Source organism: Physeter macrocephalus, chromosome 10, assembly GCF_002837175.3.
Source record: "Physeter macrocephalus isolate SW-GA chromosome 10, ASM283717v5, whole genome shotgun sequence".
Taxonomy (NCBI): Eukaryota; Metazoa; Chordata; class Mammalia; order Artiodactyla; family Physeteridae; genus Physeter; species Physeter macrocephalus.
In genome coordinates, this window is record NC_041223.1 from 31,205,072 (window position 1) to 31,231,141 (window position 26,070).

Sequence of the window (26,070 nt, forward strand, 5' to 3'; positions counted from 1 at the left end):
TAGTTTATGTAGCTGCCTTGGCAACAGCCAACCCTCATTTGCCCTAAGGGCTCCTATCCAGGACCTACCTCGTAGAGCTCGGTACAACCTACAGGTTCTGCCTGAACTTAGAAGGCACATAGCAAAAATCTCACATGTGCCTGAATATTTTACTATGGACATATTAGCAGTTTCCTGTCCCCCTTGGAGTACTGAGGCGCCCAAATAAGTACTCGCAAAAAAGCTCAAACTAAATGTGGAAACTACAATCTCGTAGAAATCCTGGGCTGTCCTTCTGTGTACTTGTTATATATTACGCAACCATGCTTGAACAGTAACTGTCATTTTCAAGCAAAATAGAAAATAGTTTCTGTCTTCAGGGCACACGATCCTCTAGAGATGAGGCAAGTGCAAACACAGCCATGTGCAACGTCGTTTTCTGTGAAGGTGATGTTAAAAATGTACGTGTGGGTTAGGTGTGGCAGGACTCTATGCAACACAAAAGAAAAGCTGGATTTAAAAACTTGAACCCCTGGCTGCCCATTCAGATCTCTACTCACTGCCTACTGCTTCTCTCTTTGGCTGCTTAGATTTTCATATATATATATATAAACATATATATAAAAACATATATATACATATATATATAAAGAAAACTATGTAGAAAATCAAAATGGTTAGACTTAGGAGAAAATAGCTGAAAACACTTCATCTTTATGACTGTCTAAAGCAAGGATTTTTAAATGAATTGTTTGCATTTGAGTAGTTAGGGCTAAAAGCACAAATGTGGATGAGCTCTAAGACAGCTAAACTCTTGGAAATTTAGGAACACACCAGGCCTTCTTTGGCAGGTGAACAGAAGGTTCAAAGAACCCTGTAACTAATGGCAACACCTATAGCCCAGCTAAGCTAAGTACAGGGCTCGTCCACTTCCTCTGGATATAAGGCTCTTTGGGTTTTTTAGGATGTGCTTAGTTCACTCTGGATTCCTGGACAATGTTCTGAAGGGAACTTACAGAAGGGACAATGGAAGGAGTATAGTCACCTAAATCACGCTTTCAGGACCAACTTTACCGCTCATTCTATCTTCACCAGTTTCCTTCTTCTAATTTGAGCAGTGTCACAGGAGCGCATTGCTACAGTGACTTTTTCTCTCCTAAGTTCTAATGGTAAAATCCTTGCTAGAATTTGATCTTAATCACTAAAATAAAAATATCCTTTATTGAGCCCTCCTTTGTGCCTAGCACTATGCTCTGTACCATATAGATAGATGATAGATGATAGAAAGATAGATAGATAGGTGATACATGATCTATTACTGCCAGTAGGGATGGGTAAAGATAACATTTCGAGGTGGTAGAGAGGGAGACTGAAGGTGTTTATGCCTATGTGATTTTTTTTTTCTATGTGAAAAAGAGACAGAGAGAGACAGAGAGTGCCATGGCAAAGTAAAACCTGGAAGAGAGCAAGCAAGTGTTGAAACAGCTGCTATGCAGAATGTTAAGGGAAACAACAGTGAGTTATAAAAGCAAACAACAGATTAGTAAAGTCCTAGGATTCTTGGAGGAGTAAATGGTTATCTCATCTTTGCTGTTGCCATTGTCTTTGCCACTGCCATCACTATCAGCACCACCATCATCATCGCTGTCATCATCTCCAGAGCAAATTATGCTTCAGCCACATAACCGTTACATCGTTGAGAAAACTATTCCTTTGAAACACTCATAATCATTTATGCTAGTTTCATGCTTATCGTAGGGTGTTGTAGGGTGTTTTTATTCATTGCATCCTCCCTCTCACCTGTGCTTGCTTAGGTTAAGCCCGTGATACAGAGAGGCCACGAGAGTCTGGTCCATCACATCCTGCTCTATCAGTGCAGCAGCAACTTCAGTGACAGCGTCCTGGACCAGGGCCACGAGTGCTACCACCCTAACATGCCCGACGCCTTCCTCACCTGCGAGACTGTCATTTTTGCGTGGGCCATTGGTGGAGAGGTGGGCCAGTGATTACTGAGATGTAACGAAGTTAATTGATCATTTTTCCCCCTGCGAGTCTAACACTTTCATGTAAAACTCTATATCCTATTTTTTAAAAATGTATTTATTTATTTATTTATGGCTGCGTTGGGTCTTCATTGCTGTGCGTGGGCTTTCTCTGGTTGCTGTGAGCAGGGGGCTGCTCTTCATTGTGGTGCATGGGCTTTCTCATTGTGATGGCTTCTCTTGTCGCGGAGCACGGGCTCTAGGTGCACGGGCTTCAGTAGTTGTGGCGCACGGGCTTAGTTGCTCCGCGGCATGTGGGATCTTCCCGGACCAGGGCTCGAACCCATGTCCACTGCATTACAGGCGGATTCTTAACCATTGCGCCCCCAGGGAGGCCCTATATACTATTTTTTTTTTTTTTTTTTTTTGCGGTACGCGGGCCTCTCACTGCTGTGGCCTCTCGCGTTGCGGAGGACAGGCTCCGGACGCGCAGGCTCAGGGGCCATGGCTCACGGGCCCAGCCCCTCCGCGGCACGTGGGATCTTCCCGGACCGGGGCACGAACCCGTGTCCCCTGCATTGGCAGGCGGACTCTCAACCACTGCGCCACCAGGGAAGCCCCTTATATACTATTTTTGATATGAGGGTGGTTTATTTTTCTTTCCATAGGAAGTAATTCTTTCCTTAAGCCATTTTATTTGATCAACTATAGATTAATGGAGTTGAAGAACGTTGAAATATCGTTGAGAATGGCTGGCTTTTGGGTGGAGCAGAGCTCTGAGGGACGTTCACAGGACAGTATGTCATGGAATTTTGCTTGTTTAGGGTTTTTCCTATCCACCTCATGTTGGATTATCCCTCGGCACTCCGTCAGACCCTCATTATGTGCTCCTGGAGGTCCATTACGACAATCCAACATATAAGGAAGGTGAGTGTATTCTTTATACATTCTACCTATGATTTTAAAAGTTTTGTAACTTTTTATTTTAACAGAGTTACACAGACTTAAAATAAAATAGCATCCAGTGGTAGAAAGAATTAACCTATACATTTGTCATCCAATTAGGATACTTTTTTTAGAATGAAAAAGGGCACTATTAATCGTTACACTGGGACAACAGTCATTAACCAGCGATGAACCAGGCAAATGGGCGCATGTAATCACTAATTTTAAAAAGCAATTTGCATATTACTTACCAGGTAGAATAATAGACTTTTCCCTTTATGACTTAAATTAGTCCCAAATACATGGTGCTTACAAAATATTTTCTTTCTAAAAGCATATATAAAAAACTATCATTCATCACACTAGAAAATATTAAGCATTTTGTTGTGTGATAGGCAAACCATAAATATTTTTGAGTATAATGATGTGTAATATGTGTAATATGATGTTGAAATGAAGAGAGGTAAATATTTACACCTGATTTACTATGTAATATTCCAAAGCCAAAATATTGAAGGATTTAATATGAAATTATCAACAGAAGAAACTTAAAGTTATTATTTTACACTGATTCGTGCAACTTTTCAGCAAATACCGAGCACCAATGATGTGCTGGATCTGTGTTTAACAGCATAATGTCCCCACCCTCATGGACATTATAGTGTAGTGGAAAAGAGAAACAATGAAATAATCACAACAATTAATACAAAATTATACATATGTTAATTGATCCAAAGGTCAGTTCGGTAGTCACAGGTAGGTAAGTCACCACTGCAGAGAAGAAGAAATTGATTTTATAGCGGAACGGATTTATGAAGTGTTTGGGGCTCATACTGTCCGTCCTTACGATAACTATGTCGCAGCAAGAGATGTGTCTTATTCATCTTTCCTCCCCACTGTGCCTGCTGTTGTGCTGTTCACATGATAGATTCTTAATAACTGTTTGTTGATCGAACGACTGATGAATTATTAAAAGACTGGTAATAAACTATAAAGAAAGTTAACCATTAATAGTTTTCTCCATCACCAGGTGGTTTCTAGACCAAGGGGTTTTCACCTCTATGTAAATGTTACTGAACTTCACCTCAAAACAATATAAAATAAAAGTCCTGTTGAGTTATTCTATATTCTAATGAACGACTTTAGAATTTTCGTTCTGTCTTCATGTTAGGTAATTGTGGAATATATCAGCTAGTCAACACAAACGTGTCTCCTGTGGTATGCTGTGTAAATCAAGAATGGTTGCAGACCATATGGCGACTCGTCTTTTAATTCCTCTTTGTGAAGCTGAATGTTGCCGTCCATTAATCTTTGCTTGTACTCCTTTCCCTTGTGAGATTTTTAAGGAAAGCCAATGAACCCATTTCAACTGAATCTGGAAAACTTTTTCTTTTTTAAGAACTTAAACTCACTTTTAATTATTCTTGTTTAAATGCTCGTTCCAGGCTTAATAGATAATTCTGGATTGAGGTTATTTCACACGACAGATATAAGGAAATACGATGCTGGTGTGATTGAGGCTGGCCTCTGGGTAAGCCTCTTCCACACAATCCCTCCAGGCCTGCCTGATTTCCGGTCTGAGGGTCACTGCACCCTGGAATGCCTGGAAGAGGTATGCTATGTCTGAGTCTATGAGCTGCTGTTTCCAGATTAATCTATGCTCTTAGAAACTATGTTTGGAAAATTCCAAGTTAGTTTATTATTAATCTTTTTCTTGTTGTCATGCTGTAAAACAATTATTTACAGTTTTAGCAAGACCTTTATTGCTTTTTTAAATCTTGAAGACTACAGGTGTAGAATTCTAAAGACAGGAATAATTTTCAGGGTGTCTTCCTTCCTTTCCCCTCCTTTGATTGTTTCATAGTGGATACTTCACTTTCTCTTTTACAATTTCTACCTTTGTTTGTGTAGTCCCCTTTTCCTTTCTCAACTTTATCTTTTATCCATATTTGTTTTTTCCATGATTCATTTTCCTTTGTTTTCTCATTTTCTCTGATTTATAGTTACCTTCCCTTCTTTAACCAAAGAGCAAGAATAACTAATATAAAAACACATATTGGATAAGAGAAAACCATATATAAGTATTTAATAATGGCTGCTTCCATTTATAGTTCTTTTTTCTTGAATTAAAGTATTTCGACATGGATAATATTCTTTATGAATTATAGGATATTGTGGTTGTAGACAGTATGGCAGACTGGTGGAGTGGAAAGATTGTTCTCTTCTGAGTTATTTAAGCCATTTAGACCATGAATTAAATTGCCATGACATCAACCACTAGCTGTAGACCATGAGCATTTCATTTAATTTCACTCTCCCCGTTCAGTTTTCTTATCTGGAAAAGTGGGAATAGATTCTCCTTTTAAGAGTTTCAATGTGCAAGTTACCAACATACTGGAATCTTTTTGCCAGGAGCTTTGACTGCTTTCTTACCTACTAAAAGAAGAAAAAAGAAATATAATATTTAGAAGTGGTCCAGTTGGTCCTCAGCAAGCATTAGTTCCTTTTCTTTTCTCGCAGCCAGTATTGCTTCACAAAGATACCACTGCTAGGTATAAGTCAGGAAAAATCCAAATTCAAAATGTCTGGCAGCTCGTGCATTCACTTAAATTGTGTAAGCTTTTCTTCTCAGTTGTCTCTACACGTCTGTTTTAAGGTGAACTGTCTGAGCTTATTTGGGCTAATCAGGCCTCCCCTGTGTCCCCTGTAGGCTTTGGAAGTTGAAAAGCCAAGTGGTATCCACGTGTTTGCTGTTCTGCTCCACGCTCACCTGGCAGGCAGAGGCATCAGGCTGCGTCATTTTCGCAAAGGGGAGGAAATGAGATTACTCGCTTATGATGATGATTTTGACTTCAATTTCCAGGAGTTTCAGTACCTAAAGGAAGAACGAACAATCTTACCAGTATGATTGTTTTGTTCTTTTTTCACTGAATGTCATCAAAGTCCTGAGACATAGGTCTGCTGAGAATTAGCCAGGTTTCTATTGGTGAAATAAATCGCTCATCCATATCCTCAAAGCCACCCAGCATGGCTGTTGCACAAGCCACATGGAATGTGTTTGATCTGTTTTCCCAAATTGAAACTCATTTTTCTTACTATTCCCAGGGGCAACTCAAGTTGTTGATTTAAAAAGAAAATAAAGACTTGGGTTTTGTGCTGTAAGCATTTTTTTTTTTTTTTTTTTTTTTTTTACTTGACTCCCCAGTTAACAATCCTTTGGCTTGCAGTTCAGGTAATGGTAAGATCAGAAGTTTGCTTTCACCATAAGATAGTTTTTGGAAGTTTCATTTCAGTAAAAATGAATATAAGGTAATTCTTTCATTTGACAAAGATATTTGGACATAGCTAATTATTCTATTGTGTGTAATCCAGCTTGCAGCAGTACTTGGGGTTCTAGTGGAAGGACACAGAAGAGAATTTTATGTTTTTTAATAATGAAGCATTTAAAAAATTTTATGATGCTTCATTTTGTCAAATTTTGTATTTAATGGCCATTAAGCTCAATAGTTATATAAATTCCTACCCTTATTCTCTTCTTAAAAGTCAGACACTTATACTAGTTATGAAGTGAGAGTAATAGCAATATCTTTTCTACATGCAGAAATTCCCTGATACACCCTGAGAGTAGGAAGATGAAATTTGAGAAACAGTGATCTCAAGATTCTTAAGGACTACCCTCCATTTTATGGTGTTGTCTTGTCTTGGCACTCTCCAACCAGTTTTATTGGGTTACCTCAGAACTCCTTGTGACACATAACTGGTGTGCCATAAGTAGGGTATAAATATGTTGAGATACTGATCTCTGGGCTCTCTGAATATCTAGGCAGGGAGGACAAATGTGGGGGCCATTACCCAGAGCTCACTCCCTCTGATGAATAGGCTGTCCACTTACCTGACTGGGGAGCCATAAAAAATTATTTTCATTATGTGCAGAACTGTTCAAAAGGTTGGAAAGTACGGGAAAAATAAATTACTAGTAATTTGCCTCATAAATCTGTTTTAAGAAAATGAATACCTAAAGACCTTTAAAGAAAATAATGTAAATGAGGAGATAATCACAATAACTAGTATCTGTGGCTAACATTTATGAAGTGTTTAATCTGTACTAAGAACTAAATGTGTGCTCTGTCATGTAATCTCCTCCCAACAGCTGTGCAAGATAAGTGCTATTTTTATCATTATTTTTTAGATGAACAAATTGTGCCCAGTTGAGTCATTTCCTTACCTAAGGTCATGCAGCTAGAACATGGTGGAGTCTGGCCTGAACAAAGAGAGCCTTATTTGTTTGTTTGCTTGCTTATTATACTAGCAAACCTAGAATTTAATAGATCAAAGGTCTTCTTATGTATCAAATTACTTAATGCATGCATTCATATAGCAAATTAAACTGTTGGTCTACAAATGTATTAGATAAATAAAACAACATGAAACTCCAATCTGAAAGCTTCTACTTTTATGTTTTAGGGAGATAATCTAATTACTGAGTGTCGCTACAACACAAAAGATAGAGCCCGGATGACTTGGGTAAGAAGAATTTTATTATTATTAAAATTTATTTGTGGAGGAGGAGGAATAAACTTTGATTTTAAAAGAGAAAAAAGTGAAACGCATTCACATTTGGAAGCAAAATTCCTGAATGTCTTGAACATGAACCATCATAAAGGTAAAATCAGAGCTGTTTTAGCATTTTATCAGATTAACTAATGATACTTTGATAATATTTGCAGTATAATTTAGTGACCCTTTCATGAAAAGCTATCCTTAGTCTTTCAGTTTTTCCTCACCAAATATTATTAATAAAGACCTGTGGTCACTAATGACCATGCGCGTGAGTCTGGACTTAGATGAATCGAGACTTCAAAAGGAATAATAAATTCCATGACCTTAGCGCTTCTGACCCAAAGAGAAATCTGGTCCCAACAGATTTACTGGGGAGTTCTGCCAAACATTCAAGAAATAAATCACTCATGCCTTCTTTGGTCTCTTCCAGGGAGCACAAAAAAAGGGGGAACACCTTCTACCAACTCATTTTATGAAGTTAGCATAAGCTTAATATTGAAACTTGATATGGGCAATACGAGAAAGGTCCACAACATGCACCAGAGGGAAGTAACTTTGACAAAGTATTGACAAACCAAATCCAGCATTATATAAAATTGTAACGTTAGGACTGATTTGGGCTTAACTAAGGAATGTAAAATTGGTTCAAATTAGAAAATACACTAATGCCATTATACATTAAGAGATCGAAGGAAAAAGACTTATGATCACTTCAATAGGGGCAGAAAAAGCATTCATAAAATTTGTCAGTCATGGGGGGAATAAAGGACATTTAACAAACTAGTAATAGGAGAGAATTGCCTTAACCAGATAAACATTAGCTGTGAAAAATCTATAGAAATATCAAACTACATGAAATACTAGAAGTAATTCTTTAAAGTCAGGAAGAAGACAAGGATGTTTATTATCACTGGTTTTATTCAATATCATAGTAGAAAAGAAAAAAATGAGATATAAAGATCAGAAAGGACGAAGCAAAGAAGTGAAGCACATTATTTACAGATATTGTAATTTTCCACATCAAAACCTCCCACAAACTGATAAATCTAAAGTTAATTGTATTTTAGTGAAAAATAAATTATCTCAAGAAAATTCAATTTAAGGCTATAAATCCTCTAGAAATAAAATAACATTAGATGTGTTTGATCTCTATGGAGAAAATTATTAGTCATTATGCAAGACATTAGAGATCACCTAAAGAAATTAAGAGGTACTGTGTTCATGGATAGGAAAGCTCAGTGAAACAAAGATAATCTTTCTTTTTACTTTTTTTTCTTTTTAAATTGGTTTATAAATTTGATATAATTCCAGTAAAGAAAGATCAGAGAGATTTTATGATTTGGGGTTTTGGTGTCTAACTAAGAAATCTTCACCTAGCCAAAGGTTTTCTCCTATTTTTAAATTTTTTTTTTTTTTTTTTTTTTTTTTGCGTTACGCGGGCCTCTCACTGTTGTGGCGTCTCCCGATGCGGAGCACAGGCTCCGGACGCACAGGCTCAGCGGCCATGGCTCACGGGCCTAGCCGCTCCGCGGCATGTGGGATCTTCCCGGACCGGGGCACGAACCCGTGTCCCCTGCATCGGCAGGCGGACTCTCAACCACTGCGCCACCGGGGAAGCCCTCTCGTATTTTTAAAAAAAAATTTTTCTAAAAATGTTACAGTTTTAGCTATTACACAGAGCAAGTTGACTGTAAAATCTACATAAAAGAGCAAAGGTTAAGAATTGGCAAGACACTACTAAAAAGAACAAGATGAGAAACAAGCTACTAGATTTGATGACTTATTTTAAAGCTATGGTGATTAATAGTGTGGTTTGGGTCCAGAGTTTCAAGAGTGGACCAGAATAGGGATCCTGGAAACAGACCTACAAACCCCCTATATGGAAATTTGGTTTAAGATAGAAATGGCATTCAGATAAGTGGCAAAGGATGGACTTTTTCGTTAAAGAATTATTGGCACAGTTGGGTATCCAGATGGCAAAAATAAAATTACATCTTTATCTCCCACACTACACAAAGAAATCATTTCCAGGTAGATTAAGCATTAAAATATGAAAAACAAAATATTAAAACCATTAGGAGAAATATATATAAATATAACTTTAGTACTTTGGGGTAAGAACTTATTTAACAGAACATAAAAAGCACAAACTATAAATTAGAGAAGACTGATGAATTTGATTACCTTAACACTTTTGGTTACCCAAAAAACACTATTAAGTGAAAAGATAAGTTCTAAACTGAAAAAAAATTTTTCAATACATAAAGCATTAGTATCCAGCATATAAAATAAATTCTATAAATCCATAACATAAGACAAACATACAATAGAAAAAAAGCAAAATTGTGTCCCTCACTGGACATTGCCATCGGTGTCAAGGAATGACCCACTTAAAGTTATACTCTCTTCCGTGGGGCAGCCAGCAGCCAATGACTGGTTGATGTGAGAATACAAAAGCCCAATTTCCTTCCTACAATTTGGTATAACTCTGAATAGCCATCCCAGCTCAAGAACAGATTAAATATATTTACTGATGTGTCAGCTGCACCTCATTTGCAGATCAGCTTCTCCTTTTGCCCAATCCTGCATCAAGTGCAAAGCATTCTGTTTTGCAATTTGTAAAATCATTGCATATTAACCACTACGTTAATGTATAACTATGAACAACACAACTATGTTTTCCACCTTCACTTTTGAAAGATAGATGATTTGCTGGATACAGAATTCTTGGTTAATTTCTTTTTTCCTGGAGCACTTGAAAATATGATTCCAATATCGTTTTGTTACTTCCATCATTTGTGATGAAATGTCAGTTGTTCACTGTATTACTGTTCCCCTATATGCAATGTATCATTTTTCTTTGCCGCTTTCAAGGTTTTCTCTTTGTCTTTGGCTTTTAGCAGTATGACTATGATGTGTCTAAGTATGGCTGTCTTCATAATTATCTTTGGCATTTATTGAGCTACTTGGGTCTGTAAGTTAATGTTTTTCACTAAATTTGGGAGGATATCCACCATTTTTTTCAAGTATTTTTTCTGTTCTTTTTTTTCTCTTCCCTCTCATTCTGGAATTCAAATTACATACATGGAACATTTAATATTATCCTACAGATCTCTGAGGTGTTTTCACTTTCTTTAGTCTTTTTTTCTCTGTTCTTTGGGTTGGGAAATTGCTATTGATTGATCTTCAAGTTCACGGCTTCCTTCCTCTGCCATGTCAAGTTGCTCTCGAGCTCATCCTGTGAATTTTTAATTTAGTTATAGTACCTTTCAACTCTAGAATTTCTATTCGGTTCTTTTTTCTAATGTTTTCCTTTGTCTGATGTCATTCCTTATTTGTTCACTCATTTTTAACATATTTACCTTTAACTGTTTGAACATCTTTCTTTAGCTCTTTAAATATATTTATGTCTGATTTTAAGTCTTTGCTAAGTCCAGCATCCATGTCCTCTCACAATTTATTTCTACTAACTTTTTGTCCTGAATACAGATCATAGTTTCCTGTTTCTTTTCATGTTTAAAAACTTTTGGTTGAAAATTGGACATTGTTGTAGCAACTCCAGATGCTGTTCTTCTTTTTTAATTAGTACATAATTTACTACTTAGATTCAAACTGTGAACTGTGCCTCCCCTGTGGTATACAGCTGCTCATGTTTATATACATGACAGCAAGATTATGGAAAATTCAGTGCAATCAGGCAAAGATTCCATCAAACTGACCGATTGGTATCTTGTTACTGAACATCCTCTGCAATGTTCACTGTGGTGAGAAGTTTACATCACATACACTGAACTTTGAGGAGATTATTAAGTTATATAAGAAAGGCAGCTTTTAAAGAGATGGAAATAACTTTATTAATTTTCAAATGTGCCACTATCTTTTGAAAAACCAAATTGGCCTTTAAGTGATTATTTTTCAGCTTTAAGATTTATGGCATTTCAATATGGGAAGAAACTGCATAACATTTGCAGCTTGTGTGCTATAAGTATCAGAGTTGGTGGAACATATACTTTTCTAAATAAAGTATCTCCATTTTCAGGGAGGATTAAGCACCAGGAATGAAATGTGTCTCTCATACCTTCTTTATTACCCACGAATTAATCTTACTCGATGTGCAAGTATCCCAGACATTATGGAACAACTTCAGTTCATTGGTGTTAAGGAGATCTACAGGCCAGTCACGTAAGTAGTAAACGGATTTCATGGTAGGGGTAAGGATGGGCTTTATTTTCATACTAGATTCATCACCATGTTATGGGATTCCTTAATGTGCTGTTCTATTTGATTATTTTCAATTGGGGAGTCCAAGGAACCTTCTTGCTTGTTATGTCCAGGGTCCTTGAGACTACTCTTAGGTTCAGTAGTTTTCTAGGAAGACCTAAAGGATTCAGCTTATAGTTGTACTCATGGCTAATATTTATTACAGTGAATGAATATACAGAAAAATGAATAAGGAAAAGGCACATGAGGTAAAGTCCACAGGAAACCAAGTGCAAGCTTCCAAGAGACCTCTCCTAGTGGAGTCACACAGAGTGTGCTTAATTCCACCCACGTCAAATTATGACAACATATATGAAGTGTTGTCAACTGGAGAAGCTCATTAGAGACTCAGTGCTGAGAGTTTCTATTAGGGGCTGGTCACATAGGTGCCCTCTGCTTAGCAAATACCAAAGTTCCAGGCTCCCAGAAGGAAAGCAAGTGTTCAACATAAACAGCATCATTTGTACAGACAGTCTAGGTACAGTAAATTACTCTTATCATTTGGAGAAAGTTTTATGTCCTATAGGAAATTGTTTGCTATTTAAGTTCCCTGATGCCAGCCAAAGGTCAGCCTTCCAAGCAGGTGTTCCTAAGGATGGCAGTCTCAGGCGTTCTGTGTTAACTCTTTCTGCACAATTGCATATAATAGAAATGACTTAGGATAAAATTATAAACAAGAGAAATATTATTCCTGCTCCCTTGAGATTGTGTGCTAGAGTGGGGAAGAGGTAATAAGCAAATAAACAACATAATATAAAATTTCAGATATTAAAAGATGTTATGAAAATAATCAAGACAGTGAAGGAAGTGTATAGTTGTTCTCAGTAGGGTGGTGAGAGCTTCTTTCGGGAGGTGTCTTAGTCCGTTTGGACTCTTATTACTGTCATAGACAGGGTAGCTTATAAACTACAGAAAATTTATCTGTCACTGTTCCGGAGGCTGTGAAGTCCAAGATCAAGATTCTGGAAGATTCAGCATCTGGTGAGGACCCACTTCCTCACAGACAGCCATCTTCTCACAGTGACCTCATGTGGCAGAGGGTCAAGGGAGCTTTCTCAAGCTGCTTCTATAAGGGCACTAATCCCAGTTATGAGGACAGAGCCTCCCAAAGGCCCCACCTCCTAATTATGTCACCCTGGACATTAAGATTTCAACATGTGAATTTTGGGGGGTGGCGGAACACAAATATTCAGACCATAGCAGGAGGTGATGTTTGAGCAGAGACCTCAGTGATCAGGAGCCAGCCAAGGAAAGATATGCAAGTATACTCTTCAGGGAGAAAAGCCAGTATAATGGATGGTGGGTATGAGGCTAGCATGTTCAAAGAACAGCAAGAAGGTGAGTTTGGCTGAAGCAGAGTGAAATTTGGCAGAGAGTAGGTGAGGAGGTCTAAGAGCAAGTGGGACCATATAGTGTAGAACTTTATAGGCAACGTAAGGACTTTGGGTTTTAAGTGCGAAGAGAAACTATTATAGGGTATAGGGTATTAAGAATGTTAATTTAGCTACTGTGTTGAGAAAGGACTCTAGGAGAGCAAGATTGGAAAGAATAATATCTACCTGGAGACTTGTGATTGTCCAGTTGAGAGGTGAGGGTGCCTTGGACCAGGATGGTGCCAGTAGTGTTTATGAGAAATGGTTCCAATCAGGTTAGCTTTTGAAGGTAGCACTCTCCGGACTTGTTGATTGACTGCATCTCTGGGAGATAGTGAGGGAAAGAGAAGAGTAAAGGGAAAGTAATGATATGTGAATGGTGCAGGGAAACATGTTTGAAGAAGAAATTGAGAATTATTATTAATTAATTATTATCATTAATATTAAGGTTGATGTAGAATAAAAGGATTTTATCCATTCTTAGTAGTGCCACAAAGAAGAATTAGGGTGACTGGTAGGAATTTTGAAGTGTAGATTTTATTTTAATATAAGGAAGAATTTTCTAATGATTAGGATTTTTCAAAACGAAAAGGACTGATGTAATTAGGCAAAAGATACACATAGATTTTTGAGGGGGTTAAGGAGAGGTTAAATAAACTCTTAATGAGGATGTGGTAAAATGCAGATCTGAAGGAGAATATAATTATGGTGTCCTTTTTGTTCCAAAATTTTATAGGGATTATAAATTAGGAACTAAAAACACTCTTCTTTTTAAATTAAACCTGCTATTCATAGATATGTTCTACTGAGTTCTTATCCAGACAACCCAATGACCACTAGACAATAAGTCTGTATCTACTAAAATACAAATAACAAAATGCTGGTGTAAATTAGGTTGTAGGTTATGAAGTATTTTCACATACATGATTTCATTTAATTTATTTTCACAGAATTCCAATAGGTAGAGCAGTATTTGAAATCCCAGTTTAGAGAAGGAAATGGAAGCTAAGAGATTAAAAATCTGTTCAACCTCATAGAGTACATACTAAATGGGGGAGCTGGGGTTTGTATTGTGGTTGCTGATATATGTGCCTTTTTGTTCACAGTCAGTAACTACATTGCAAATAAGTAAATAAAATATCAATAAAAATCAAAACAGCACATAAAACATCATTCTGAAAACAATAGGATGTAGTCTTGTCTTTAAAATATTGAGATTATATTGTTTCTTACTAAGACTTAAGTAATTTTTTTCTTCCCTTTAGAATATTTTTAACGTATTGACTAGAAACTTTTCCTAATCAAGAGAATGTTGGAGTGAATGTTGGACGAACATTCAAAACCGTGTATTTACAAGATGAATGAAATGTGTTCTGTGGTCCAGTTATTTTCTTTTGTGTTCAACTTGCGTGAAGCCTCTGAAACGCTCAGCTCCTGTGTCCCAACAAGCTCTGTCAGTGTCCGCACGTTTGGTTTCCTTCAGGAAATATTGAAGTTGGGGTTTTCATCACTTTGAAAGACAGGGAGGTTTGCTTCAAAGAACAAGGCCAGTTTTGAGATGTTATTGCCCACATAAAACCATTTAACCGTGGTTAAATATAGTTATTCTTCAAAAATATGAGTGAAAAAAGAGCCTCTGTTATAAAATACATGTTTGGACTTTAAATCAGACTTTCAGGTCTAGTTCATCATCACACTGACATAAATATCATTAAAGGCCAAACCAACAAGGTTCTGGTGAAAAGATCAGAAAGAGAGAAATGGTTTGAGTGCTTTTTTTCTGTTTTGCTTATAAGAATATCGCTAATTTGGTTTTAGGACACAATACTAAACAGGAATGTTATATAACATATAACCTAGAATCTCCTCTTTTTGCTTTTAATGTAAGGACTATTTAGGTGTCCAGTTTTGTTTTAAACACTCTGTAGGAATTCTAGGATTAAAGGATGCATTGGTGGAAAGATAGAGACAAGTACATCCTGTCTCAGGATTTGTCTGTTTTGGGGGATGCAGTTTTTCTCTGCCTCCTACAGATCTGGCAAGGCTTAAGGAAAAACAAAAACCTCCCAAAGATCAGATAACAGAGTAGACAATGAGCTCAGATAAATTTGTATTCTCTGCTGCACCATACATCACCACTGTCTGTGTGGTTCCAGTGAGGTTTATGTGATGGAAAGTTCCTGCCTTATTTGTTCTATTTCTTTAAAAAAAATCAAGAGAGGTGTTTGTATTTTTCTTTGCAGGAAAAAAATTACTTTATGTTGATAAGGTGTAAAAGTCACACAGGCTTTATTATAAAGAGTTTAGGTAATGCAGAAAAAGGTTTTAAAAAAGAGGATGGGGCTTCTCTGGTGGCACAGTGGTTGAGAATCCACCTGCCAGTGCAGGGGACATGGGTTTGAACCCTGGTCCGGGAAGATCCCACATGCCACGGAGCAACTAAGCCCGTGCACCGCAACTACTGAGCCAGTGCTCTAGAGCCCGTGAGCCACAACTACCGAGCCTGCATGCCACAGCTACTGAAGCCTGCACGCCTAGAGCCCGTGCTCCGCAACAAGAGAAGCCACCGCAGTGAGAAGCCCGCGCACCTCAATGACGAGTAGCCCTCGCTCGCCGCAATTAGAGAAAGTCCACGCACAGCAAAGACCCAACGCAGCCAAAAATAAATAAATTAAAGAAAAAAAAAGAGGACGAAAGCAGTCACCCCAAATTCTGTTAGAAATAAGCCACACTAACATTAATGGAATGTCATTACAGACATTTTTCTATGTAGGTATTGATATGAAGATGAATAGAGTAGCTTTAGAAAGATTATAATTTGTGCACTGCTTTAAACAAAAATATTAAAATTTAATTTTGTTTTAATTTATCAGAAGAAAAAGAAACTAAATCAAAATTGAATAATTGTTGAACAAATAAGCATTGCTATTGTTTTTAACTACAAGAGATAATATTGTATAAAGGAGCTCTCAAATGTTGAGAAAATAGATCATAAAAGATATTAACACATTTTTTAAAAAACATTTCAGTTTTAGATCATAAAGATGAGGACATTCACACTTTCACATTTTCTCCCAACCTCCCTTTTGTACCTCCAAATATTTATTATTTATATTAGAGTTTTTGTATTCTCAAGATTTTTAATTTTCACATTTAATTCTAAAACATAATTTCCACAATATTTAATGCAACTTTTATAGATTCAGTGATAATCCCTAATCTTTATATGATTTCTGCATTTCTGAGTTCTTTAATTTGATTCCTCAGGGTTTTGTCCTCAAGTTGCTTAATCAAGAAGGGTTTCCATGTGCTTTATGCCCTGAGTTCTTTTATGTTTGAAAATTTCTGCATTTATATTTGGGCAGCATTTGGCTGGATATAATATTTTGGGGTCGGGCTTCCCTGGTGGCGCAGTGGTTGCGCGTCCGCCTGCCGATGCAGGGGAACCGGTCCAGAGCCTGTGCTCCGCAACGGGAGAGGCCACAGCAGAGGGAGGCCCGCATACCACAAAAAAAAAAAAAAAAATATATATATATATATATATATATATATATTTTGGGGTCATAGGGGTTTTTTCCCCCTTTGGAGATGTCTTTGGATGAATGGGCTCATTCTTCCTCTACCTGGAGAATTCATAAGTTAAATTGAACATATTTCAATGTTGAGCATATGAATCAAATTTTCCCAAAACACAAAGTGTTCTTTCAGTACATATATTCACTTCTTTTTTTCATTTCAAGGAAATTTTATCTTATATCTACAAACTTTTTTCTAATCTATTTTGGATTTTTCTCAAGCATTTTCCCATAATTTTTCAGAAGTGCTCTTCTGCTTCCTGTTTTTTCTAACTTATTTGGTACTAATTTTTTTGTCTTAAATTTATTTCCTGTAGTCTGCTATCCCTCTTTTCATCTCATTGTGTTGTTTTATCATCTTGTGTTTGAGCTCTTGTTTAATTGAATTCATGTTCTTATTAAATAAACTTACAGCGTGAAACACTTGTGGGAATTCTCTCCAGTATAATTGATTTATATCTTCTTCTAGAGTTGATTTTTTCTGTCTCCTTACATGAAATGTGATATAATTTCCTTTCACCCTAAGTTTGCATGGTTGTTTGTCATTTCTTTTTTTTTTTTTTTTTTTTTTTTTTTTTTTTTTTTTTTGTGGTACGGGGCGGGCCTCTCACTGCTGTGGCCTCTCCCGTTGCGGAGCACAGGCTCCGGATGTGCACGCCCAGCGGCCATGGCTCACGGGCCCAGCCGCTCCGCGGCATGTGGGATCTTCCCGGACCGGGGCATGAACCCGCGTCCCCTGCATCGGCAGGCGGACTCTCAACCACTGCGCCACTGGGGAAGCCCATGTCATTTCTTGCTTATGCTGAGCCAGTTCTGTTGAAAACTTCTCTCTGCTCTGGTAAAATATAGGTGAATTTTTACTACCTTCTAAGCAAATCTGAGAGTAGCTTTCTTTCTCTCCACACCACAGTTTGAAGTTTGGGTGATGTATTTTTATGTACTTCGTTTTCTATATTTTGAGGGTAAAGGGCTGTGTGTGTAGAGGTGGGACTCTATATCACAGTGCATGGGTTATTCCTTCCTCAGATTTTATTAAAAATCTATTAGAGGGTGTTTACTAAGTGGTTAGGGCTGAATGCCTTTCCATAAGGGAATGTCCCAGGCCTTATATCATGCTGTCAAATCTGTTGCAGCTCTCATGCTTTTGCTTCTATCAGGGAGATTCAGCTTTACTGGGTGCTTCGCAACATTCCCTGGCTCAGGGAGTGTCAGAGGATTAGGAGGTGTGCCTCGTTAAGGCAGATTTCCTGGTTTCCTTCTTTAACAATTTGATTGGTAAAGTATACGCTGTGTCTTTTTTGTTGGTTTGTTATGTTTTTATTTTTTTTAAGTCAAATTGCTTGAGGTAGAACACACATACAATAAAATGCCCCTATGGTTAAGTATACTGTTCTAAAGTTTTCTCAGATGTGTACCCCTGTTTAACCACATCACAAATGAGTTATAGAGCATTTTCATCACCATCAAAACTTCTCTCACACCTCTGGAGACAATCCCCCCTCCACACAAAGCTCCAGGAAACCATGAAACTGCTTTGTCACTATCTATTGGCTTTGATCTTTTCTAGATTTTATGAAAATAGGATAAGATGGTATATACTATTTTGTGCCTGGCTTCTTTAACTTACAATGTTTCTGAGATTCATCTACACTGATGAATATATACTGAGATTCATATATATACATGAATATATATGTATGTATGTATCAGCAGTCCTTTCCTTTTTATTGCTGAGTAGTATTCCCCAGTGTGTATATACCCAAATTCATTTATCGATTCACCAGTTGAAAGACATTTGGATTCTTTCCAGTTTGTGGCTATTATGAAGAAAGTTGCTATGAACATGATTGTGTTCATCCTTGTACGGACATATGTTTTCAATTTCTGGGTTAACACCTAGTGGTGGAATCCCTGGATTGTACACTAAGTTTATGTTTACTGCATAAGACTCTCAAAATGTTCTCCAGAATAGCGTACCTTTTTACATTCTCACCAGATTAATAAGATCTCCTACTGCTTAACAATCTTCCCAATGTATTTTGTATTTTCCATATTTTAAATTTTATCTATTTTAATGTGTATGCAGTGGTATCTTATTGTAGTTTTACTTTCCATTTCCCCGTGATGCATGATATAGAGCCTCTTTTCACGTGGTTATTAGTCATTTATATATGTTCCTTCATAATGGTTCAAATTCTTGTCCATTTAATGGGTTACTTTTTTAAAAATTATTGAGTTGTAAGAGTCCTTCATAATTTTAAAGAGTTCTTTATACTTTGGATATAAATTTTTGTCAGGTATATGTTTGCAAATAATTTTTCCCAGTCTGGCTCGATTTTACTTTTTCAGCTGTATTTTTTGAAGTCTGTTGTATCATTTTTGGTTTGTTTTGTGCTTTTGATATCCCATGTAAGAAATTGCTGTCTGCCCAAAGTTGTGAATATTTTCTCCTGTTTTTTTTTCCTAAAAACTTTACAGTTTTAGCTTTAGGTTGATGATCCATTTTGAATATTTTTTTGTGTGTTGTATATGCTGAGGTTCATTGTATTTCATACAGATATCAAGTTGTACAAGAACCATTTGATGAAAAAAACTACCCTTTTCCTATATAATTACTCTGGAAGGTTTGCTGAAAATCATTTCACCATATACTGACAATTTCTGGACTCTGAGTTCTGTTTCATTGTGGTACATGTTTAGCTTTACTATAATACCACACTCGATTATTATTATAGTTTTATAGTAAATCTTGAAATAAGAGTGTGTAATGTGTAAGTCTCCAAACTTGTCATTTTTCTTCTTTTCCCAAAATTATTTTGGATAGTCTAAGTTTATTCCATATTTGTTTATTTTTAAATCAACTAGTCAATTAAATTAAGCTTACAAAGGAAAATTACTCAATATTAAATCCTTCCTTTTTATCAACTATAGTGATATATAAACAATACCCTTCTATTTATATGTATATCTGGGTAGTCATTTGGACACTGCCCAGATGCGCAAAATGTAACTGTTTTAATTTCCAGAACATTCCTAATGTTTCTAATAACTAAGTCCCAGTCCCAGTGAGAGCAGAAGAGCATGCTCCTTCAACATTACCTGTTTCTGGTTTACAGCTTAGTCTTTTAAGGAAAAATACTCAGGATAAATATTTACTTTTTCAGGATTTCTCCTCATTCTGTCTTTTCCTTCTCTGTTTTACACTGGTAATCTGGAAGTGTGGTGTAGGACAGGCTGGAAAGATTAGGAAATTAGTTGGTGTGATGTTACAGAGTAGGAGCCTGAACAAATGTAGTAGGAAGGGAAAGGAGACAATAAAAGTGAGACAAGATGCCAGGTCAGGGAGATTGTGACGTGCTCCTCCACCCAGCCTGTCATGCTGGCTCCCACATAGGATTCATTGGGTTGGCCCTTTCCTACATCCTTTTCCATATATTTATAGTAAGCAAATGAATGTGTTTATACCTCTTCTGTCATTTTATACTGTGAAATCTCACACAGATACTAGTTTACTAATTTGTTTTAGAAGTAAAACTTTTAAAGATTTCATCTATGTATGTAATACACTATTCACTCTTACCAGCAAGGCTGCAGAAAATTTAGGGCATTTAGTCCACCTTAGCGCTTTAGCAGAGATTCCATTGCCACCTTGTGGTGTTTTAGGTGATTACAGGCTGATGATCTCCACACACACCCCCACTCCCACCCCTCTAACCCCTCTAACCCCCAGCATTTCCCTGGTGATGAAGTTGATTTTCCTTTTTTCAAGACAAATACCTTATCTCTTTGAAAAGTAAATTTGATTTTTAATATTTGATTTAAAGTTATTTTATATTTAATGAAATATAAAGCTTTTAGTGTATTTAAAAGGACATTGTATGTAAGCATAATGGGCCCCTTTCAAGTCAAAGTTTTACTTTATGCAAGTTTTTCCATGTACAAGTTTTATTTTATACTAATTCTGGATTGTATCTCTGCAAGTCTTCACAGTGTGTTTAATTTACAATGTTATAGATCTAAGGTCATTGCTAGATATGTTTAATGTAGTATGATGGTGATTGCTCTCTATGGTACTTTAAGGTCTCTGTGAAAAATAGTACATTTAAAACTCAACAAAGGTATATTGACTTTAATTAAAGGAAAAAGAAGGTTAGGAATAAAGAATATAAAGATTCTCATATATGACCTATTGTATTATTCATTGTCTTATTAGAGTACAGAGAAATGATTTTGTTTTAAACATTAAAAATTTATCTTTGTAACTGTAGAAGATTAATAAAGGATGTTTCATTTAATTAAAAAGATAATATTCAATGTGCCTGAGTAGGTTATGTGTGTAAGAGAAAGAGTCGGTAGTGACATAATTAAATGAAGAAATTGTGAAGATCAAATATTAAAAATGTAGATTCCTCAGCTGGAGGTTAATTCGTTGTTAATTACTGAAAATCACTGGAACTTCCTCTTGGGGTGTCAAGGGAGCCAGATACCTACTGGTTACCCATGATAATCTCCTGGAAGGTCCGTGGAGTAGTTTTTGTAAATTTCACTTACACTTTTCCTTTTTTCAAGAATCAATAATATCAAACTTATATTTAATGAAAGACATCACCTGAAGAGTACCTCTTGAAGCTAGTCATGTCATTCTTCTGTGATTTCGTCCTTCTTTCTTGGACATTTAACATATATTTTTTTAGAGCAGCAAGTAGAAGCAGAGTGTATCATCTGTAGAATATTTTTTTCTCAGTGGAATATTAAAAACACTGGTTCAATTTCAAATTTTTCAAAAATTTTTGTCACGTAGGCAAGCTAAAACAGGGCAGCCAGCAGGGGTCAGGCTTTTCAACAGTCTGGAATTGAAATTTCCAACGTTGTTCAGTACCTTTTGAGATTCTATACGTTTCTTCATCACACCGTTAGCAGTGTACTCATCAGAACTGAATGCTTACCAGTTATATTGTTAACTAGAAGCAAAACAAGTACGTGAGGAATTATGAGGCTCTGGGGAAGCTTTCTAAGCCAAAACGATTTGTTTAAAAGTAATACCCATCTGTTACTAAACCGAGGAATTTTGTTTTTTTTAAAAGACTCCTTATTTTATATGTATTTCTTCTAGCAACTGCTTAAGAGTTCATCAGTGCTTTGCATCAGGTTATCTATGTGTGTAAAAACGAACAAGTATGAAGTCTATTTTAGAATGTTGAAAAGTGATGGAAACATGTAATGCTTTTTGTTCTGAATATGACTAATCGTGGTTATTTATTTTAAATTCAGGACCTGGCCTTTCATTATTAAAAGCCCCAAGCAGTATAAAAACCTTTCTTTCATGGATGCAATGAATAAGTTTAAATGGACTAAAAAGGAAGGTGTTGCCTTCAATAAGATTGTCCTCAGCCTGCCGGTGAATGTGAGGTGTTCCAAGACAGACAATGCAGAGTGGTCGGTAAGCCCCACTTTGTTTTAATCTTCGGGGAAACCAGATGTTACGTCTTACCTGAATCCACAACAGATACAATCAAAGGAACAGACAGATATCCATAAACCCAGTGGTCCAGCTGTCTTTTGATATGTCTGCGAGTTTATTCAGTGATTACTTAGATTGGCTCAAAACTCCTGATTCCACTTCCCTTGAAGAAGGCAATCTATTCTAAAACTAAAGTTGGGGTGAAGAAGGAATAAAATGGGATGCGAGCTTCAAAAAAAGAGCGTGTTTTCTATCTCTTCTTTCCCAAAGGCGTGTCCAGCCCTCTTCGCCCCCTCGCTGGGAATCCTTCGGGTTCTGACACCCGGACGGTGCACAGCTTCAGCATCCATACCGCCACCCCTTTAAGCCCTTTAAGCCCTGCAGAAGCGCAACGGCTGAGCAAGCTTGGCCACAGTCCTGCTCTTAAATCACACACTCAGTGGCAATGTCTGCTCTTTCCTTTGCAGATTCAAGGGATGACAGCATTACCTCCAGATATAGAAAGACCCTATAAAGCAGAGCCTCTGGTGTGCGGAGCTTCTTCCACTTCTCTGCATGGACATGTGTCTCTCGAGCTGCTCCTGTGCTTCATGGTTCTGGGCGGCACACTAAGCTCCACGAGCTTGGGCCCGTAATCCTGCTGTGCTCCGTAACCATGGTTTTCCGAGATCCGAACCTGACATTTAACGTGCAGGTTAAAGACACTTTGGGCATGAAGGGTGAGGGTGAAGCTCTTGGACACTTTCCTTTCACGTGTTCCCTTCCTCCCCTCCCCCTCTTCCCAGGCTGCGTGAGACATGTCAGTCGGTTCTCGTCTTTTCCTCAGAAACATCTGATAAAATGTATCGACCCCCAAATAGAGCAAAGCTGGCCTGACTTAATATAACCTCTTAAAAACTATGGATAAAGTCAAGTGGAAGTAAAAGAATTCTTTATCTCCTTCTGTATTTCATTTTATTGCAATACTCCTTGTTATTTTACTTTTTAAAATTGTTGATTTGGATTCTATATTCCTTTTTTTTTTAAAAATGTTTTCATCTTAAAGGTGTAAAAGGAAGTACTCTCCATTCCAGTTGTCTTCCTCTTTATTGCTCTTTGGTGTGACTTCCCAGATGTAACAGTGGTCCTTCCTACCTTTCCGCGTTATCTGGTTCTGTCCTTTTCTGTGAATTACCCACGGACCTCAATGCTTTCTGATGGTGTCCATTCTAGTCTCCTCATTTATCTGAGTCTGAGTCCCAACCTACCCTGAATCCATCTCAGAGTACTTTTTTTTCCCCCTTCCTTGCTCAGCACTGGCCAGGTGAGTTTTTTCCTTGAGCTCTGTCACTATCTAAAAAGAAAGAGGCTATGGGAAACATAGAAATGGTACATAACTGATTGTAGGCTGAGGAGAAAATATAATTGGCTACAAACTCTGTGCTGTGAGGGGTGTTTTGTGGGGCTCCAGGGCAAAGGCCAGATAGTGTGAACCAGCTGAGGAGGGTGTGAGGTCCCTGTAGTACCTCCCTGACCATGGTGGGTGTCACACGTGTTGCATACTGCCTCAATCTGAGTCACAGTTGCTGTTGTAGATGTATTTTTATATTAGTTAATAAACTAACTTTCCATCGTAAAATTGTCACCAACTGAAAATCTTGTCACCTTTTTTGCTTCTCTTGGTATAGTATAGATTAGCCAAATCTTGTTTTGTGTCTTTTGCTCATTTCTTAAACTAAGTCTGTTTGGATCATATTAATAAACTAAATAAAATTAAATTTTTGTGTGGTATCTTGCATACTCCTTGAGAGAAGCAAGTGGTTCAAGACCGCTTGATTTGCCAGTCCAATCAATTAAGAATGTTGCATTTTTCCATTCCATTTTTAAGCCATTTCTCCCTAGCAAACAATGTCTCCAACACAAACTGTATTGTCTTTAAATAAATATTATGTTTCGGAGTTTTTCCTTCTTGATTCTCAGAATTTGTCCATCTAATGAAATACTTGTAATGTTTGTGAGGAATATTTTATTGTTAACTTTAATTCTTTTTATTTCATAAATGTTATATCAGATTCTGATTTTCCTTCTAAATATTTATTTAAGAAATATGATCATCCCAAACACTCCCTATTTGAAATTTCATGTTTATTTTTACTTCAGAATTTCTGAATCTGAGATATCAAAGTAAAATGATTTCCTTTGGAAATTGTGTAATATTATATTTGTTTTCATTGTTCTTAGTAAGGAAGGTGCACATACTGGCTAGAAAAGGATACACAGCTTTTGGAAACTCAAATTTTTGGAGCCAGGGGAATCTATTTTTCTACTTGATGTTGCTAAGAATAAAGCTGCCATTCTTCTCGTAGGAATTCTCATGAATATATATAATTTTGAGGCACTGACTCCTTCTTTGAAATTGGGATAGGTTATCTGTTGAATATTTGGTAGGATTCTGATTATATTCTAAGTTAGTTTGCTCTTTAGTTGAGCAGACCTTCCTGAACAGCCCAGGCTTTTTACTGCTGCCCTGGATCAAGTCACAGTACCCGTTTCCTAGGCTATCAAGGAGGAGTGCCTGAGACTCAAGGGAGGACAGAGTCTCCATGTACAATGGTCCCTGGTTTGAGCCTCCGTGTGGGGAGGGTCAGAGAAGCATCCATGATAAAACCAAAAATTCATCAAGGCCATGTGAGGTTGAAAGTATCTTGGGTGATCATTTTCTCTGGAGTAGTCTCAGGCAGGGTCAAGGGTGATAAGAGTGATTAGAGTGATGCAGTCAACAGAGGCAGATGAATTAAGAGCTCTGGACTTTATCTTAACGGCTACGGAGGCCAATGATGAATAGCAAATAGGAGGACATTTGGAAGCAGGATATAACTGCACTGTACAGTTTGCTCAACTAAACTCTTATTGTTGGACGTACAGGCCATTTCCAGTTTTTCAGTATGATAAACATTGCTGTGATTAACGTTCTTATAATTAAAACTCTCATTTCTATAAGTATTGCCTTATAAGTTGCTATAAGTGGAATTACGTATTAATAATTGCATATTTTTGAGAATTTTGATGAATACTGCCAGATGCCTTCAACTTATTGTTCAAATTATTCTCAAATGGTTCAAAAAAGAATCCTATCTATCTATCTATCTATCTATCTATCTATCATCTGTCCACAGAGAGAGAATAATAATTCAATATGGTAAAATGATACCAATTGAGGACTGTGGGTGAAAGATATAGGAGTTTTTTAATACTATTCTTGCAACTTTTTAAAATTTGAAATTACTTCAGAATAAAAAGTTACAAATGCAGTAATGAAAGATCCACCTATAGTAAAGTGGTCCAGGCAGGTGATCTTCCCTAGACAGTGGCAAAGAGAGAAGTTGGAATGTGATTATGCCTCAGATGCCCATGGGTAAGGGCAGGGATGACTGGCAATTTGCCAGTTCTGACTAAGGATGGAATATATTCCCAGTTGAGAGGTCCAGAACAAAGGGCTTGAAAAATCTAGGGATTTGGAAAAGATCCCAAAACAAAAAAGGAAGAGGTTTTGGAGCTAGAAATCATTAAAAATATGTATCATTTATTTCATGTTTTTTCCCCTGATTATAAATCTAATGTGTAGTAATGCCTGTTCACTGAAGAAAATTTAGAAAATATGGTAACTTAAAAAAAAGACAAAACCCAAATCTGTTAATCCTATTACCTGGAGACTACCAACTCTAGCTTTTTGGTTCATATGCTTCTAGTATATGTCTGTGAAAGTATATATTTATGTGAATCCATATTTGATATTAGATAACACTAGCTTCTGAAACAAATTCCAAAATATCAATGACTTAACCTAATAAAGTTTATTTCATATTCATTTACTCGTTTGATGTGTGTGGTTCATTTGCTAATTGGCTTTCCTTTTTTTTTTTTTAAATATCTTTATGGGAGTATAATTGCTTTAC

General features: G+C 36.9%; 1 protein-coding gene across 2 annotated transcripts in view; it reads left to right on the plus strand.

Moving 5' to 3' along the window:
* The window catches only part of MOXD1 (monooxygenase DBH like 1), an 85,303-nt gene extending 59,462 nt beyond the window's left edge, over positions 1–25,841 (plus strand). The window contains exons 5-12 of one of the 2 annotated variants that reach the window (XM_024122549.3): positions 1,794–1,973; positions 2,786–2,888; positions 4,352–4,518; positions 5,617–5,808; positions 7,371–7,430; positions 11,506–11,648; positions 21,946–22,114; positions 22,603–25,840. In XM_024122549.3, coding sequence (XP_023978317.1) covers positions 1,794–1,973; positions 2,786–2,888; positions 4,352–4,518; positions 5,617–5,808; positions 7,371–7,430; positions 11,506–11,648; positions 21,946–22,114; positions 22,603–22,770 — 1,182 coding nt within the window. In that variant the 3' untranslated portion in view covers positions 22,771–25,840. Of the gene's footprint in view, positions 1–1,793; positions 1,974–2,785; positions 2,889–4,351; positions 4,519–5,616; positions 5,809–7,370; positions 7,431–11,505; positions 11,649–21,945; positions 22,115–22,602 lie in introns of both variants that reach the window. The other variant, XM_024122550.3, reaches the window with a different exon arrangement.
* Positions 25,842–26,070: the final 229 nt, after the last annotated feature.